The sequence below is a fragment of the Oncorhynchus keta genome, chromosome 14, assembly GCF_023373465.1.
Source record: "Oncorhynchus keta strain PuntledgeMale-10-30-2019 chromosome 14, Oket_V2, whole genome shotgun sequence".
NCBI classification, from domain to species: domain Eukaryota; kingdom Metazoa; phylum Chordata; class Actinopteri; order Salmoniformes; family Salmonidae; genus Oncorhynchus; species Oncorhynchus keta.
Genome location: NC_068434.1, coordinates 22,192,246 through 22,209,601, shown reverse-complemented (window position 1 = coordinate 22,209,601; position 17,356 = coordinate 22,192,246). Strand labels below are relative to the sequence as shown.

Genomic DNA, 17,356 nt, shown 5'->3' with positions numbered 1-17,356 from the left:
CAGGGCTGCAATTGGCTACGAGTAGAGGTGACGTATTTTTTGTACACACAACTTGGAATAGCTCGTTCATACTCATTGATGGAAGGGATGGTCGGCCAATCACTGGATGAACAATATGGAAAGGGGGACTGTTTCTGTCATGCCACACATCATTGTTGACCAGACTGCGCGAGTGTTCTTTTTCAAGGGTTAAGGCAAGACGCATTGCAACACATTTCCTTTAGCTAATTTCCGTAACACATTTCTTCAGCAGCGAACACGTCTCTTTGAGAAAAACGATTATTTTATCCCCTTAAATGTAAGTGTGTTTCTCTCAAGCGTAGCCTATAGCCTCACGTGACAATTAAAAAGTTACATTTATTTGGGAATATTACTAACCTTACTCTCAAGGGAACTTACTAATTTAAAACAATGTTGCTCTACTTGAGTTTCTGATAATGCATTTCTCTGTTACAACTATGGCACACCCATCTGCAAATGCATACATAGCCTGAAGTTCAGGTCCTGAGTGGTAGAGGAGAAATCAGCCAATGAGGCTGCTTGTAACAAGAGCCTCTCCAAATGTAAACCCCTTTCTCCGAGCTCACCAGGACACAGTTCGAAGAAAAAACAAACAGTGTTGCCACTTGTCAGGGGAGAATATGTTGCTACAGTCCCCACCGTGATAGCCACGTGCCTGGTTTAATTAGGCTTGAGGCTTATTCTATTCTACCCCAACCCGGTTAGACTATGCCTAGGACCTAGCCTAATATCAGAATTAAATTATTGCGCCCCCCCCAACACACCCATGTCTGGTGGCCTAGTATAGCCTATAACAGGATATAGGCTATACGAGTGTGGGAGGACGTCGTGACCATAGTCTATCGCCTGAATCTACAGTCTGCACTGGAATTCTCCATTGCCCATAAACACGTCATTGGATGTCTGTTATTGCCGCTACACCCCTTACCGACAGCATATCACGTTGGTACGCTCTAACATGTTATTCTAACCAACACCGCCTCCCTGTGTGTGTCCACGTGCGACTGTAGAACAGAATGTTCTCTTCGGTGAACTGAGTATGAACTCGTGCGCCATTGCAGTTAAGAGGGCCAAGTTCCTCGAAGATTAGGCTACAGCTATAGAGCTCCCCAGTTTGTAGTCCTAATACCCAGAAAAAAAACGTGTCTGGTTCGTTCAGTCATCCTCATAGGAAAATGAATGGGGAAAGAATAGGGTTATGGAATAGGCTAAACACCAAAAATACGGTCTCAGTAGATCTTATACGTTTTTGTTGTACGAGATAATAGCAGTCAGTTAACATGACCTTTATGAATTATGAAGCCTTTGTGTTTTTTATCATTACATCAATTATTCAAATTTTACAAAAAGTGACGTTAGTTGATGAATATTGTCTCATTTAACAAAACGTATAAGATCTCATAAACTTCCCGTTTTTACCACATACCTTATTTTCGTCGATTATCAACCCCCCCTACAAAAACGCCATTGATTTTCCTCATAGGCTTTGTTCAACGAACCATGGCAGAGTTAGTGCCTACAAAAAGACGCCATTACTATTTCTCTCTATTGGCATGCATCTTTGTTTTCATACAGGCCTATCTGCAATCTATAATAGTTGTCCCAGATAGCCTACGTTCCAAACAAACATATAGTAATGCGTTTTCACACAATTCTTACATTTTAGTAATTTAGCAGACGATCTTATCCAGAGCGATTTCAAGTTGTGAGTGCATACATTTTCGTACTGTTTTAAGCTATAGTTTGTATCAGAGTTCGGCAATTTGTTACATTGTATTTAAAAAATAAAAAAAAAATTAAATTTGTTTCACGTTGCCAAATGTCAAACGAACTAAAATGCCCAAACAAAAACATGTTTCCATGCAAGTCATTTGTTTATTGGACAAAAATACTCACCTTAAATCCATTTTTGATTATCATAAAGCATCATTGGTGTCTCCCAATCATCATATTGCTTTCGCTTTGGTCTTCCAACAGCATGTGCCATGAAAGGGCGCAATAGCCGCTTTAACTGCGACATTAATAGGCTATATTCAGTCGTGTATATCCCTAATCTGCATAACATGCGCTCAAAAATGCCCTGCTACTCACAACATGTTTCAGAGATTTCAAGTTATGATGCTGCATGGATTTCATCAACCAATAATAATGCGCGACTAGCGTTCTTTTTCTGTGTTTGGTCCAGACTGCGTTCAAAACTGCAGCTGTTGTTCGAATTGAATTGGGCCGAGATCACACTTTGAGCGAACCATCGTGCGTTGTTTAGTGTGCTCCCAAGTGTGGATAGAGTATTCACACCAGTCCAAAGGGGGTACACTCACCAGAGTTCGGCAAAACCTTTCGGCAATACTGCACCAAAACAATTTGGTGTGAAAATCACCTTTACTTAGAGAACTCGTTGAATGATCGATGTGTGTGGATGTGGTCCGTTCACTGAACCCGCAGTCAGCATCTGCTTGGACTGGTATGAACACTATCTGCACTCCGGAGCGCACTAAACAATGCATCACGGTTTACGGTTTAGGGTGATCTCGGTCCGATTCCATTCGTAGGCTACCATGGTGCGGTTTGCTGCAGGTGAGAACCCAGTCCAGACCAAACACAGGAAAAGAACCAGAGGCTCTCAGTATTGTTGCTTGGTTGTTTGACTGTGCAGTACCATATTTTGCCAGTCTGTAACTTGATATCTCTGAAACATTCCATGATAAGCAGTTCACTTACAGTAAGAGCTCATTATCTGATGCAGATTAGGGGAGACGGGGGCTATACCGGGGATATAGGCTCAGTGGCGACCTGTCATTCAGTATTTTGAGCCCAACCTATTTAGCTATGTACAGTGCATTTGGAAAGTATTCAGACTCCTTGACTTTTTCCACATTTTGTTACATTACAGCCTTATAAAATGTATTAAATAAAAACAAGTTCTCAGCAATCTACACACAATACCCCATAATGACGAAGCGAAAACAGGTTTTTAGAAATGTTTGCAAATTTATAACAAGTAAAAAACAGAAAAACCTTATTTACATAATTATTCATACCCTTTGCTATGAGACTCAAAATTGAGCTCAGGTGCATCCTGTTTCCTATCGATCATCCTTGTTGCTACAACTTGATTGGAGTCCACCTGTGGCTGTGGTAAATTCAATTGATTGGACATGATTTGGAAAGGCTATAGGTAACTGACAGTTAGACTTACAGGTTATGTCGTTGTCTTTTGTTTGAATTGTTTACGTGTCTGCTGTGCGGGGGAAATGCTAATACAAGCGGAACTACGTAGCTAATACTGTTGTAACGGGGATCCTTATTGTAGCAACACACTTTTGGAGGGAAGGCAATCCTGCGCTGCGTTAGCTAAGTTTTCATGTCATCGGGTGCAGTTCATAAAGGTTGAAGAGTGTATGTTAGGATGACGTGTGAATTCATGCCAGTAATAATACGTGTGAAGTTTGATTTCCTCCCTTCTGTAATAAGCAGCCAATGAGGTATTTTTTCCTTTATTCATGTGTTTATTCTGAACCCGTTATAACGCCGGTTAAACTGTTATGCATGTAAGCACTTCAGAGTTATACCAAGCTAATAAGTCACTCGTAAGATAAGGTTGTAAGAGTGTGCTTAACTGTATTCTGTGGAAAGAACTGAAAACTGCTGTTCACAAATGCTCTCCATCCAACCTCACTGAGCTCGAGCTGTTTTGCAAGGAGGAATGGGAAAACATTTCAGTCTTTCGATGTGCAAAACTGATAGACATACCATACCCCAAGCGACTTACAGCTGTAATCGCAGCAAAAGGTGGCGCTACAAAGTATTAACTTAAGGGGGCTGAATAATTTTGCACGCCCAATTTTCAGTTTTTGATTTGTTAAAAAAGTTTGAAATATCAAATAAATGTCGTTCCACTTCATGATTGTGTCCCACTTGTTGTTGATTCTTCACAAAAAAATACAGTTTTATATCTTTATGTTTGAAGCCTGAAATGTGGCAAAAGGTTGCAAAGTTCAAGGGGGCCGAATACTTTCGCAAGGCACTGTATCAGTTTGCAAACAAAAAAACATTGAGTTAATTAGCCACATACAAACAGTCTATTTTTTTGCTTTCTTGAGCAAGGCAGCTTCAAAATGCAGCTGTTTTAGCCTAGCTCAGTGCTTTCTGGGGTGGAAGGGCAGCCATCGGAAAATACAGAGCATAGGGGTTGGTAATCTTCTCTAGTTGCGCCGTGATTGGCTCAGTGTTCTGTCACTCATGGGGACACTACATCACTGCAAAATCTACAGGGAGAGCTAGAAAGTTCATGCCCCCTTGGGCGCTACCATAGATGTACATTAGATGTGCCCATCCAAGAAGGCTCAAGGTCATTGGCCATAAATAAAATTACGTCAAATCAAGTATACTGTAGCTTTGATTGGACTGATCATGTCAACAACATACTTTCAAAATCTTAGCTGGAGAAGCAGTTGTCCTTATGAATCACGTTGACAATCTACTGGCAAATCATTTTTAATCCTTGTCATATGAAGAGGAATAATGAAGAGAAATTATAGATAAAACTTGTCGGTGCTCATCGGGCATTGGACATAAACATTACACAACAAGTTGGAAATCGCAAATTCAACAATGAGTGGTTTGGAAGGAATCAGTGTCTAACTGCAAGCGTTGCAAAGCAATCACTATTTTGCTTCCCCTGCTATTCGGTGGAGAGGGTGTGTGGTCCTAGTCTGGTTTTAAGGGTCTCTTTTTCAAGCTTAAAATGAAAAACATTCACATGCAACACTATGGGCCAGAAAAGGTTGAATATATTGGCCATGCTGTCAATCCAACATGACTTCTGCCGTGTTCAAAACAACTGGAAACTCAGAACTGAGAAATCTCAGACTCCAGTAAGTTTAAGACAACTGGGAACTCTGGAAAAAAAACAAGCTCAGACTGGGAAAATACATTTTGAATGGTCATCCAACTCAGAATTCCAAGTCGGGAACTCTGTCCTCTTTCTAGAGCTCTGACCTGAAGATCGCTGACGTCATAATTCAACCTCGCTTTTTTCAGAGTTCCCAGATGTCTTGAAAGCACCATACATACAGAGAATGCAAGACTTTGTTGACAAAGTTTTATGAAAAAATTTGCCCACAAGAAGGACCACTTCGCCACCTTCTTGTTCAAGTGAGCACAGCACAACAAGGTGAGTCCAAAAATGTCTTATATGCTGCTGCATAATTTGTGGAATTTTTTACAATATTGTTTTATTTAACTCGGCAAGTCAGTTAAAACTTCTTAGGGATCAAATCCCTTTAGCGGGATCGATTTGACAACATCCAGTGAAATGGCAGAGCGCTAAATTCAAATTAAATTATTATAAATATTTAACTTTCATGAAATCACAAGTGTAATAAATAAAAATAAAGCTTATAACTTCTTGTTAATCCAGCCACCATGTCAGATTTCAAAAGGCTTTACGGCGAAAGCAAACCATGTGATTATCTGATGAAGGCACCCCGCATACAAATGCATGACAAACATTTTTCAACCCGGGCGGTGCGACACCAGAAATCAGAAATCAGTCAGAAATCAGATATAATCAGTCAGAAGTCAGAAATAACGATATAATTCATGCCTTACCTTTGAAGATCTTCTTCTGTTGGCACTCCAATATGTCCCAGAAACATCACAAATGGTCCTTTTGTTCGTTAAATTCCTTCGTTATATCCCCAAAATGTCCATTTATTTTTTGCGTTTGATTCAGAAAATACACCGGTTCCAACTCGCCCAACATGACTACAAAGTATCTAATAAGTTACCTGTAAATTTGGTCCAAACATTGCAAACAACTTTCCTAATCCAACTTATTTTAAACGTAAATAATCGATACAATTTAAGACAGTGTTCAATAGCGGATAAAATGAAAGTGGAGCGAGTTCCAGGTCGCTCACACCAAACATAAAAGTACACTTGGCTTGACATTCAGAAAGGAAAGGGCTACTTCTTTATTTCTCAAAGGAAAAACATCAACCAATTTCTGAAGACTGTTGACATCTAGTGGAAGCCATAGAAACTGCAACCAGATGCCTCATAAATCTAGTTCCCCATAGAAAACCAATTGAAAACAGTGATCTCAAAATGTATTTTTCCTGGATGGTTTGTCCTCGGGGTTTCGCCTGCCAAATAAGTTTTGTTATACTCACAGACATAATTTTAACAGTTTTAGAAAATTTAGAGTGTTTTCTATCTCAATCTACCAATTATTTGCATATCCTAGCTTTTGGGCCTGAGAAAAAGGAAGTTTACTTTGGGCACGCTTTTCATCTAGCCCAAAGAGGTTTTAATTAAACAATGGCGACCTAATCCAGCAACGCTGGGCCAATTGTGCGCCGCCCTATGGACATCCCAATCGGATGTGATTCAACCTGGATTCGAACCAGGGACTGCAGAGACATAGCTTGCACTGAGGTGCAGTGCCTTAGAACACTGCGCCACTCAGGTTGTAATAAATAAAGTATTCAGACCCCCTTGACTTTTTCCACATTTTGTTACGTTACAGACTTATTCTAAATTGACAAAGCGAAATCAGTTCTTTAGAAATGTTTGCATATGTATTAAAGATAAAAAACAGAAATACGTTATTTACATACGTTTTCAGATCCTTTGCTTTGAGACTAGATATTGAGCTCAGGTGCATCCTGTCTCCATTGATCATCCTTGAGATGTTTCTACAACTTGATTGGAGTCTACCTGTGGTAAATTCAATTGATTGAAAATGATTTGGAAATGCACACACCTGTCTATATAAGGTCCCACAGTTGACAGTGCATGTCAGAGCAAAAACCAAGCCATGAGGTCGAAGGAATTGTCTGTAAAGCTCAGCGACAGGATTGTGGAGAGGCACAGATCTGGGGAAGGGTACCTACACATTTTTGCAGTGTTGAATGTCCCCAAGAACACAGTGGCCTCCATCATTCTTAAATGGAAGAAGTTTGGAACCATCAAGACTCTTCCTAGAGCTGGCCACTGAGCAATTGGGGGAGAAGGGTTTTGGTCAGAGAGGTGACCAAGAACCCGATGAGTTCCTCTGTGGAGCTGGGAGAACCTTCCAGAAGGACAACCATCTCTGCAGCACTCCACCAATCAGGCTTTTATGGTAGACTGGCCAGACGGAAGCCTCTCCTCAGTAAAAGGCACATGACAGCCCGCTTGGAGTTTGCCAAAAGGCACCTAAAGGACACTCAGACCAAGAGAAACAAGATTCTCTGGTCTGATGAAACCAAGATTGAAGTCTTTTGCCTGAATGCCAAGCGTCATGTCTGGAAGAAACCTGGTACCATCCCAACGGTGAAGCATGGTGGTGGCAGCATCATGCTGTGGGGATGTTTTTCAGCAGCAGGGACTGAGAGACGAGTCAGGATCGAGGGAAAGAGGAACGGAGCAAAGTACCAAGAGATCATTGATGATAACCTGCTGTAACGTAACAAAATGTGAAAAAAGTAAAGTGGTCTAAATACTTTCCTAACACACTGTATCTATACTGTAGCTAAGAAAGTAATACTAAGTGTATGTTGTGTAGTAAGCTGTTAGTGGCCTGTGTGCTGAACAAATAGTTATATTGACTATGTCCGTCTTAGCACGCTCATTACATTTACATTACATTACATTTAAGTCATTTAGCAGACGCTCTTATCCAGAGCGACTTACAAATTGGTGCATACACCTTATGACAACCAGTGGAACAGCCACTTGCATCTAAATCTTGATGTTTTTGTTTGTTTTAATTGAAATTACGGATTGCCTCTTATCCACTCATCGTTCCTTTATGACATAGTTTATACATCTCAATTGTCAGTAGAAGCAACATTTGTTTAAGCAAGTCAGCCATATCAGCAATTGTTTTTTAAGGCAGTAAATAAGGCTGAATTAACTGTTTCACTGCCAGATAAGGCTCCATGTTGCTGAAAAGAAAGTTCTGCTGTTGGGACAGCTTTATGTAGGCCATAACAGTTTGTGGGCACATTTATAGTCACTGTTATAGTGGAATAAATGTTTTGTTTGGTATTGTTTTGTGTAATGGCTTTGCTGGCATGCATAAAAATACAAAATAAATGAGTTTGCCCCACCAAGATTTACATGCTAAAATCACCACTGTATATATAGGCTACTGAATAGAGACAGTTCACATTGCACTTAAAGCTGCTATTGTTTCCTCCCACATGTTGTTGAAAGACCAAAGCAAAAGTATCCTAATATGACGTTTGGGACACAAGCTTATACTCCTTGATAATCATAGATGGATTTAATGTGAGCATTTTTCTCCAATAAACAAATTACTTGAATGAACATGTGGTTTTGTTAAGGCATTTTAGTTTGTTTGACATTTGGCATTGCGAAACCAACCAGACCCCCCCCAAAAATAAAATACAGTGTAACAAATAATCTAATTCTGATTCAAACTATAGCTCAGAACTATGTGTGAAAATGCCCTAAGACTGCAGAGAATTTTCCTCCATTGACTGAGCATGGTTGCTCTGGTGTAAACGAAAGTTCGTTATAACATTAGTTTTTCTCTGTGTTCCTGGTAAACATGATGCATCCATTTCATAACACATTGAAAAATAGCCTACAACGGGGACACCATGGTTATGCATTCATGTGTTTATTTAATAATGCATGCCAGACATGATCCTATTCATATTGAAGAATACAGATTTGCATTTGCATCCAAATACTCACCACTGTGACACAATTTATAATCTCTCTATCTCGTACTCTCTCTCTTTCATCAATTTCACAGAATGTATTTTTGTACATCATCAGTGGAAGAGCTGCATGCATTAAAGGACACTAAATAAAGTGAGACTGCTAGAAGATAAGTCCCCTCAAGTAAAACTACAATATCAGCATTATTGCAGAAAACATGTGCTTGGACTCCTCTTTAGCATACGAGTAGCCTACTCACCAACAGATTGAGGGGAAATAAAAACCTATTTGAATAATAACCATAGTCTATGATTCACAAAGCTGTATGCTACAGTATAGGAAAATATTTAAAAAATACTGTACATTAGGTTTTGTTGGATCACATTGGCACAATTCTCAGTATTAGGCTACTGTCATTTCTGTGTCAGAGTCCTCAGACATACTTAGACCTCCCTTTTATTTTATATATTGATATATTGTACAACAGCCACAGCAACATATACAAAACATTTACAGAGCATTTACACATGAGTTAGAAGTGCTATGGACATGTTTGTCCTTGCATGTCCCTCTCCATAATGAAAATAAAAATATCTATTATGTCCCCTGGAGGGCTGACAGCCCATTCACTGAGGTTAGTTAAAGGACCCAGGACCCAAACCAGTGCCTGGACAAAAAGCCAAGGAGTAACCAAACTATCACCTTATCTCTCCTCTATTGTCACCTAATGTTCCTTCAATGAGCGTGTTCAATGAGATGTTCAGACATCTTTTAAAAAGTTTGTTAACTTATTTTAAAGCTTATTTTTCGACTACAAATTTGAAAAAGTGATCTATCCCATGTATTGTGAGACAAAACCCCACCGACATCTAACAACAGCAGTGTCCAACATTGTGCGGGTATTTATTTTTCATGACTATACTTTACACACCCCTGCACTTGAAAGTTGGATGTGCTTACATTAGTTTTCAACAAACTATTCTTCACACTTTGTGATCGTATTAAAGCTCATAGTTGGTTTCAACTTTGACTCCTGTGCCCACAAAATGGATGGGAGGGTTGGGTTTCATGGAACACAACTGATGTGGGAGTCCCATGAAAATGTGGGTTGAATGCATAAGCACAGTGATTTGTGGAGGCCTGTCTGCTCAAGAGAGATTGAAATATTCCTTATTTTTTGGTTTTCAGCTCATACAACACATTTTCTTCATTTGCTGAGCGTCACTCGCAAATCTACAACCTTACAAGACAAAGAAGCAGCTTAGGAAATGTGTGAAAACACCCTGCAATGGTATTGGACATTGATAAGGAAAATTAAACTTTTAAATAATGAAGATACACAGAGCTGCTAGCCCTCCCCCTCAAAAGGCATCAAGTAGTTATCTCTCCTAGTTCTCTCTCTTAGTTCTTACGCATGTTCTTAGCCATGAAATCAATGCCTTTCTCCAGTGTAAGAAAAAATGTTGTAAACACTTCAGAAATGCATTATCCCAACAGTTGTGAAATACAGGAAAAGGATACCATGGGTAAGTAGATTTGTGAGAAGAATTACTAACAAAAGAAATGTGCAGATATATGTAGATGTTTAAGTTACTGTGAATTTCAAATAGTTACTCCACGCCTGAATGACACCCTCAGTTTGGTAATGCTTGCAGTGGAGTATTGCATTGAAATATCCAACCTACATTAAAAATATATATATTTGTATTTATTTTTGACAGCTGCTCATGAACATACAATATAGCAAATTATTAAATACTTTAAATATGATTGTGATGTACAATATAGCAATTTATCACATAATATATTAAGTGAATCATATAATACATACGTTTTAGTGCTTATAGGTGACACCTTTTATTAATGTTAAAACCTTGTAATAATTCAAAATACTTTCAATTAGACAAAATAGCACTGAAAAGATATAAATATTCTGTTTGTATTTAAAACAGCCATTCAATTATTCATTGTAAGCAACAAAATAGTCAAATATAATCAATCAAAACAATTGCAGTGCAATTAAATTGAAGTGATTTAATAATGATGAAATATAAAAAATAACTCATTTGAGAACCTGTGATGTAAATGTTACTCATCATGTTCCATTATTACAAACATGTTGTAACAGGTATTCCACTCCTGTCAGATATTTTTAGTTGTAATAAATTAAGAGATGAAAAAAAACTGGTTCTCTGCCATTTACATCAACTTGAAAGGTGCCTCTATGTCTCTTAAAATGCATATGATTCATAGAGTTGACTCTTTTGCAAATGTTTCAAATAACTCCATCTTGTGGAATTCAGTTCTCTAACCATTCTCTTCTAGCCTACACATACAATGTACAGTATTATGTATTCTTACAAGTTGTGCAGACTATACTCTGCAGTTTTCAGATGATCATTCTAAACGGTTACTCTGGTTTGTCTGGTGCTTCGATTTGAATAGAATAAATCAAGAATGAACGTCCAAACAATGTAGGAAGTATGGATCCAATGATCGTAGTTTACCATATCTGGCTACCCGAGACTAGCAGGTGTCAGATCCAAACAACAAAATGCTTCTGCCAGAGGAATGAAAGGAACGGGCAATGCCATTACCAGACATGCTTGACGTTTTCTTGCTGAAAAGGCTGATCTTGATGTGTTCTAATTTCAACATTGGTTTACTGCTTGGGATGAAGGACTCCTTAAACAGGGTCACAGCCCCCTCTGGTGCCCAGTTGTGAGTTTTGCACTGAGCAGATTTAATCCAAGGGAAATAATAATAATTGTTTTGGCTTTCCTTCAGCCATTCCACACACCTTGCTGGCATTAGAGTGCATGTATGACTATGTGTGTGCGTTAACACTTTGTTCATACCTTTACACTGTAGGCCACAATGACACTAAGCCCGGATGACTGGGGATAGGACAACAAGTAAATAGATAGGCACATGATGAGTCTACATTTAATCAAATTTCCCATCTTCCCTGTTACTCAGGCCCTGTAGGTAATCAATTTTACTGCCCTGATTTTGACCCCTGAAATCTACTGAGTCAATGTTACTTGACTGTCAATGTGCATGGATTTTAAACCAGGGACATGCATTATACATAATAGAGCCCTATTATGTCTAGAAATTCAATCTGCACAACGCTCATTGTCTCTATCCATTGATAAAGTCATCCCCAGCTGACTGGTGTCCATGTGTTTTACTATAGTCACTACTGCTGTAATTTAGTTCAGCAGACCCCCCCAATTTTATATTTCATACAATTCTACTCATTTTGCCATGGGGCAGAGAGACATTTTTGCAATTTAAATCTAATTTCCTGCAATTTTACCCATTTTGCCATGATTTATGAAATGTCAATGATATCTGAGTGATCTCTGTTTAGATAACTGGCTAGACTAACTTATCAATCTAAAAATTGTTAGCTGACATGGCTAATTGAATGACTGTCAGTGAATGACAAAACAAGAAAAAAATAACTGCTGATGCACAACCAAATTTCGAACTTTCACCTTGTGTATTCTTCTATTCTATCTCTCAACAGTAAGTTGAGACCCCAACTGAGTTCCCAGACTGAGTTTTGTTGGGGGGTCGGGGGCCCCCCGGAAGCGACCACTTATGTCGCTTATGCATGCTTGGACAGTCTGGTGGACCAAAACTTCAAACGTGGCCTTCATTATCCCAACAGAAAGATCAGGAAAAAGTTATAATCCATAGCCATTGGCTTTATTTGTGATCAATCACCTCCCTCTGAGCACTTCCACCTCTGTCTTGCTAGCGTCGCACATGTTTTTTGAATAGGAGACACAACGCCCAGTCGTGTGATTCGCTAAGATCAAAAATGTTTTTGTAGTTTTTATTTTTTACTACCACATAGGCCAGATTTGAGTCGGTGGTGTTTCAGGCTTATATGCGGTATGTACAATTACCCTGGGGATGAGGTTACTACTGCTGCTACTGTTGTAGCATGCAGTGCTATGTCTGTGGTGAAAAGACTGAACGCTATTTCAGTGGTGGAAAGACAGAGTGCTATTTCAGTGGTGGAAAGACAGAGTGCTATTTCAGTGGTGGAAAGACAGAGTGCTATTTCAGTGGTGGAAAGACAGAGTGCTATTTCAGTGGTGGAAAGAAAGTGTGCTATTTCAGTGGTGGAAAGACAGTGTGCTATTTCAGTGGTGGAAAGACAGAGTACTATTTCAGTGGTGGAAGCACAGAAGTATAGAGTCATATTCATGAGTATGGGCAGTTTAAGGGCAAAGAGGAAACTAGGGAACCTGAGGAAATTTGGGTTGAGGTGACAATTCTGACCTCCAGTCTTATATTGTCAGGTGGCCAAGTTTATTATTTTCTAAAGACTGACTAAACTGTCCTATCAGAGATTTCATTTTTATACTTTCTATTTGGGCTACACCAGTGTTCTGTGACGTGATGCATTACAGTAACAATGTTTTGACTTGACTAAAAAGATGGCAGACAGACACGGCACATACCCTCCATCACCAAACATACAACAAGAGTCAGCTTCAGGAGGAGGTAAGAACTATCCTAGCTTCATAGCACTTTGTTTTACACTGGTAGGAGCCCTCCCCATGACCCTTGCCTTTACCCCTGGCTGGCCCTATGGTCCTGTATAGTAACAGAGCGTGCCCTGTCCCTGTCCTGTTTTCTTCATCATTGTCACGTGTAGTTGTGTCTACTGTCGAAGCTGCTGAACGCAGAGGGGGTGGTCAGCTTTCTCATGGAAAGGCTGTCTGTCTTAGTGTCGGCCCGTGCCCCTGACTTGCTCCTCAGGAAGGGGTTCCTGGGTCCCCCCAGAACCCCACGGTCTGCACCCCTCTCCATCCTCTCACTGACCGACAGGCTTTTTCTGTGTGAAGGAGGGGCCAATGATGGGTGGGAGGAGTCATCTGAGGAGCAGCTGTTGGCTCGTTCCATTCTGGAGAAGGGTGAGCAGAATGGGGTCCCACTCGCCCCTCTTAAGCCCCTCCCCATGCGATGGGGCTCGGGGGCCGGGGCCAGGTCCTCTGGGTCTTCAGGGTCTGACTCTGTGTGGCTGAGCTCGGCCTCGCGCTCTGGGTGGGAGGAGCCCAAGTCCGGGGGCTTATTGAAGGGGAATGAGGCGGAGCCTCCAGGGGAGTGGGAGCGCTCTGCGGTGGAGTAAGGGGCGGAGACACACCTGGTGTCTATGCAGTCGGTGATGCTGGTGTACTCAGCCGCTTTGACCTGAACACCTGCCCCTAGGCCTCCGTAGCAGCCTCGCGGTGTAAACATGAGGCTGTGAGATTTGACCAGCTGAGTCTCTTCTAGGTAGCCCCTGCCGCCAGTGGACAGGTAGCGGCTGCTCTTGGAGCGCTCCAGTGGCCCCGCTGACGGGGGTGGGGAGGGGTCCAGGTCCCAGGTCGGCATGGTGTTATCTGGGAGAAGGTGGGTAGAGCATAGCGACAGGTCTGCAGCCGCGCTGTCCTCGAACACTGCACCACCCTCCGAGTGTCTGTCGCCCAATCCGCTGCCTCCGCTGTAGTCCCTCCCGCTCGACAGCACCGCCTCCATAATCTCAGAGTGGAGCGAAGAGTCGTGCCGGAGGGGAGGGCCCATCCTCAGCGGGTCCGAGAAGACCTCGGCTGGCCCCGCCTCCTCGGATGCCGACACATAGATGTCGATGCAGGAAGAGGGGCGGTGCTGCTGGGAGATGGACAGCGTCGCCAGTGGGAGGGGCTTAGACTCCTTGGGGGCGGTACCCGAGGCCACCGACTGTGAGCTATTGGCTCGGTGCAGGCTGAAGGAGCGCTCCTTGAGGAAACGGTCGGCCCTTTCGGCCCTGTCGGCCCCAGCTCGCTCAAGACCTCCGCCCACGTAGAAGGAGTGACTGCGTGTGCGAGTGGCCAGGCCGGTGGGGGAGGGCGGAGACATGGAGCCCTCTGCACCCTCATTGAGCCGGTAGGAGTTCCCCTCTTGGCTGTTGAAGCTGCTTTGGCGCAGGATGTAAGCCGCATCTGGGCACTCACCCTGACGCAGCATGTAGGCCGAGTCTGTGCAGTCCGAGGAGGTGCGTGAGCGGGCCTTGTTGACCTCCCCCCGCTCCACCCCCGTGACTCGCTCAAGAGCCACAGCGATCCGACCAATCAGCTCCTCCATCTGGGCCAACCGTATGTCCACGGTCTGCAGAGATGACTTCATGAAGTGTTCTCTCTCATTCACCTCCTCCAGGCGCATGGCCATATTCTCCACTCTGAAACGGACAGAGAAAAAGGAGATAAAGAGAGAGAGATGGATGGAAAATAAGGGAGAGGGAGAGAGAGAGAGAGACACACGCAGAGAGATAGAGAGTGAAGAGATATGTTGCACTTAAGTATGACAGGATTATGTTTGCCCATGCCCAACCTCTCTGATGTCACTCGGATCCTCTCGTCATTTGAGGAGTTGAAGCGGTCATCCTTCTCGCGGAAGTACTCCTCGATGCACTGCTCCTCAAAGTCATGCACTTTCTTCAGCTCGTCTTCAGTGATGAAGAGCTCTGTGATGGAAAGATGAAGAAAAGCAACATGAAGTGTAAAAGGAAAGAAGGAAGGATACATTTCTAAAGACCTAGGCCATGTACTCACTCAGCCCATAGTCTCTCTCGTCATCGTCGTGCTTACGCCAGCGACAGCACAGGTGCTTGAGGACCATGGTCATGTGACTGAAAATGATGAGGGGAGGGGGGAGGATGGGCCGCTCGTAGAAGGTCATAATGAGCTGGTACCTCTGGAACTTCCACACCTGGTTGGAGATGGACTTCACCTCAAAGAAGGTGTTGCTATGACAACAGACAGTAACAACCAAAATGTCAAACCAACCCTATGCAGATGGAATATCCACTGAACAAAAATATAAACTCAACATGTAAAACATTGGTCCCATGTTTAATGAGCTGAAATAAAAGATCACAGAAATGTTCTATATACACAAAAAGCTTATTTCTCTCAAATGTTTTGCACACATTTGTTTACATCCCTGTTAGTGAGCATTTCTCATTTGCCAAGATAGTACATCCACTTGCCTGGTGTGCCATATCAAGAAGCTGATTAAACAGCATGGTCATTACACAGGAGCACCTTGTGCTGGGGACAATAAAATACCTCTCTAAAATGTACAGTTTTGTCACACAACACAATGCCACAGATGTCTCAAGTTTTGAGGGACTGTGCAATTGGCATGCTGACTGCAGGAATGTCCACCAGAGCTGTTGCCAGATAATTTAATGTTCATTTCTCTACCATAAGCCCCCTCCAACATTGTTTTAGAGACTTTGGCAGTAACTCCAACTGGCCTCACAACCACAGACCACGTGTATGGAGTCGTGTGGGCCAGCGGTTTGCTGATGTCAATGTTGTGAACAGAGTGCCCCATGGTGGCGGTGGGGTTATGGTATGAGCAGGCATAAGCTACGGACAATGAACACAAGTGCATTTTATCGGTGGCAATTTGAATGCACAGAGATAGCACTGTGATGAGATCCGAATTAATTTATTTCCATTGAATGATTTCCTGATATGAACTGTAACTCAGTATAATCTGAAACATTTTAGCATGTTGAGTTTATAATTTTGTTCAGTATAGTTTTGAAACACTTACCCTTTAATCACCCATCCACTCATCTAACCCAAATGTTATAATATATATAATAATAATAATAATGTTCATTCATTCATCCTTCTGTCCACCTATCTGCTAGTGCTACTACCGTCAGCACAACTTCTACCACTACAGCCACTACTACGACTATGCCTGCTACTACTTCTACTACTAAAATCATCAAAATCTTGCTACATTTACAGTTGAAAGAAAATGCCAGTAAAACAGAGGTGTATTAACAGTATGTTTCTTACACTTAATCTCTATCTGTACTGGAACTTTCCTCTCATACGCAATGTTTTGTAATTAGTAAAGTAATCACTTGTTAAGCTATATAAACAAACAAGGATCACAGATGGAAATAAGTTAGGTAGCTAACTAACCCTGGTGATATACAAGTATGCTGTGCATGGGCCCTGGTAAACACATCAGTAAACAGAGTGGGCGTGGGAGAGTAAAATAAACCCTTCCTATGCACATTTGTGGCTGTGTCCAGAAAGAACAACTTTGAGAGACCCTACCTCCCCGCAATTGTGGAGGTCTGACAGGATTGGGCAGGTGTAAGCAATATGGGGAAAATTCCTCCTGGCCTATACCTATCAATTTGCTTAAACCTATCGAATCCTCTCAGATCTCCTTAAGTGTCTGGAGGGTAAGGGCTTGGGGTGGTCTCTGGACAAGGCAATGGTATGTATAACTGAGTGGGCGTAAGGAGAGTGTAGGTCTACAGGGCGAGTGAGAGAGAGAGAGAGAGAACGTACTTGAAAACAGCAATGAGCAGGTTGACCAGCAGGATGTTGGCCACCAGAAGGTAGCAGGCCATAATGGCAGGAACGATCCAGGCTCCCGTCTTACAGGGCGGCAGAGCCACAACATGCCCGTCCTCTGTGGTGATATTCTGGCCACATGGAGCTAAGCACAATGGCACAACCACAGGGTCAGGATGACACACAAGGTGTCACAGATTGTGTCACAAGACAAATTCTCTTAAAGCTACCCCATTTATTTTGTCATATGACAAAACAAAAGAGTAGCCAGCCTAAAGAGAGTT

At 42.0% G+C, this 17,356-nt stretch overlaps 1 protein-coding gene across 8 annotated transcripts in view; it reads right to left on the bottom strand.

Moving 5' to 3' along the window:
• Positions 1-8,640: 8,640 nt before the first annotated feature.
• The window catches only part of LOC118370617 (transient receptor potential cation channel subfamily M member 3-like), a 193,082-nt gene continuing 184,366 nt past the window's right edge, over positions 8,641-17,356 (bottom strand). For all 8 annotated transcript variants that reach the window (XM_052461302.1, XM_052461307.1, XM_052461303.1 and 5 more), the window contains 4 exons: positions 17,067-17,217; positions 15,294-15,487; positions 15,073-15,205; positions 8,641-14,920 (listed from right to left, as the gene is read on the bottom strand). In XM_052461302.1, coding sequence (XP_052317262.1) covers positions 13,369-14,920; positions 15,073-15,205; positions 15,294-15,487; positions 17,067-17,217 — 2,030 coding nt within the window. In that variant the 3' untranslated portion in view covers positions 8,641-13,368. The remainder of the gene's footprint in view (positions 14,921-15,072; positions 15,206-15,293; positions 15,488-17,066; positions 17,218-17,356) is intronic.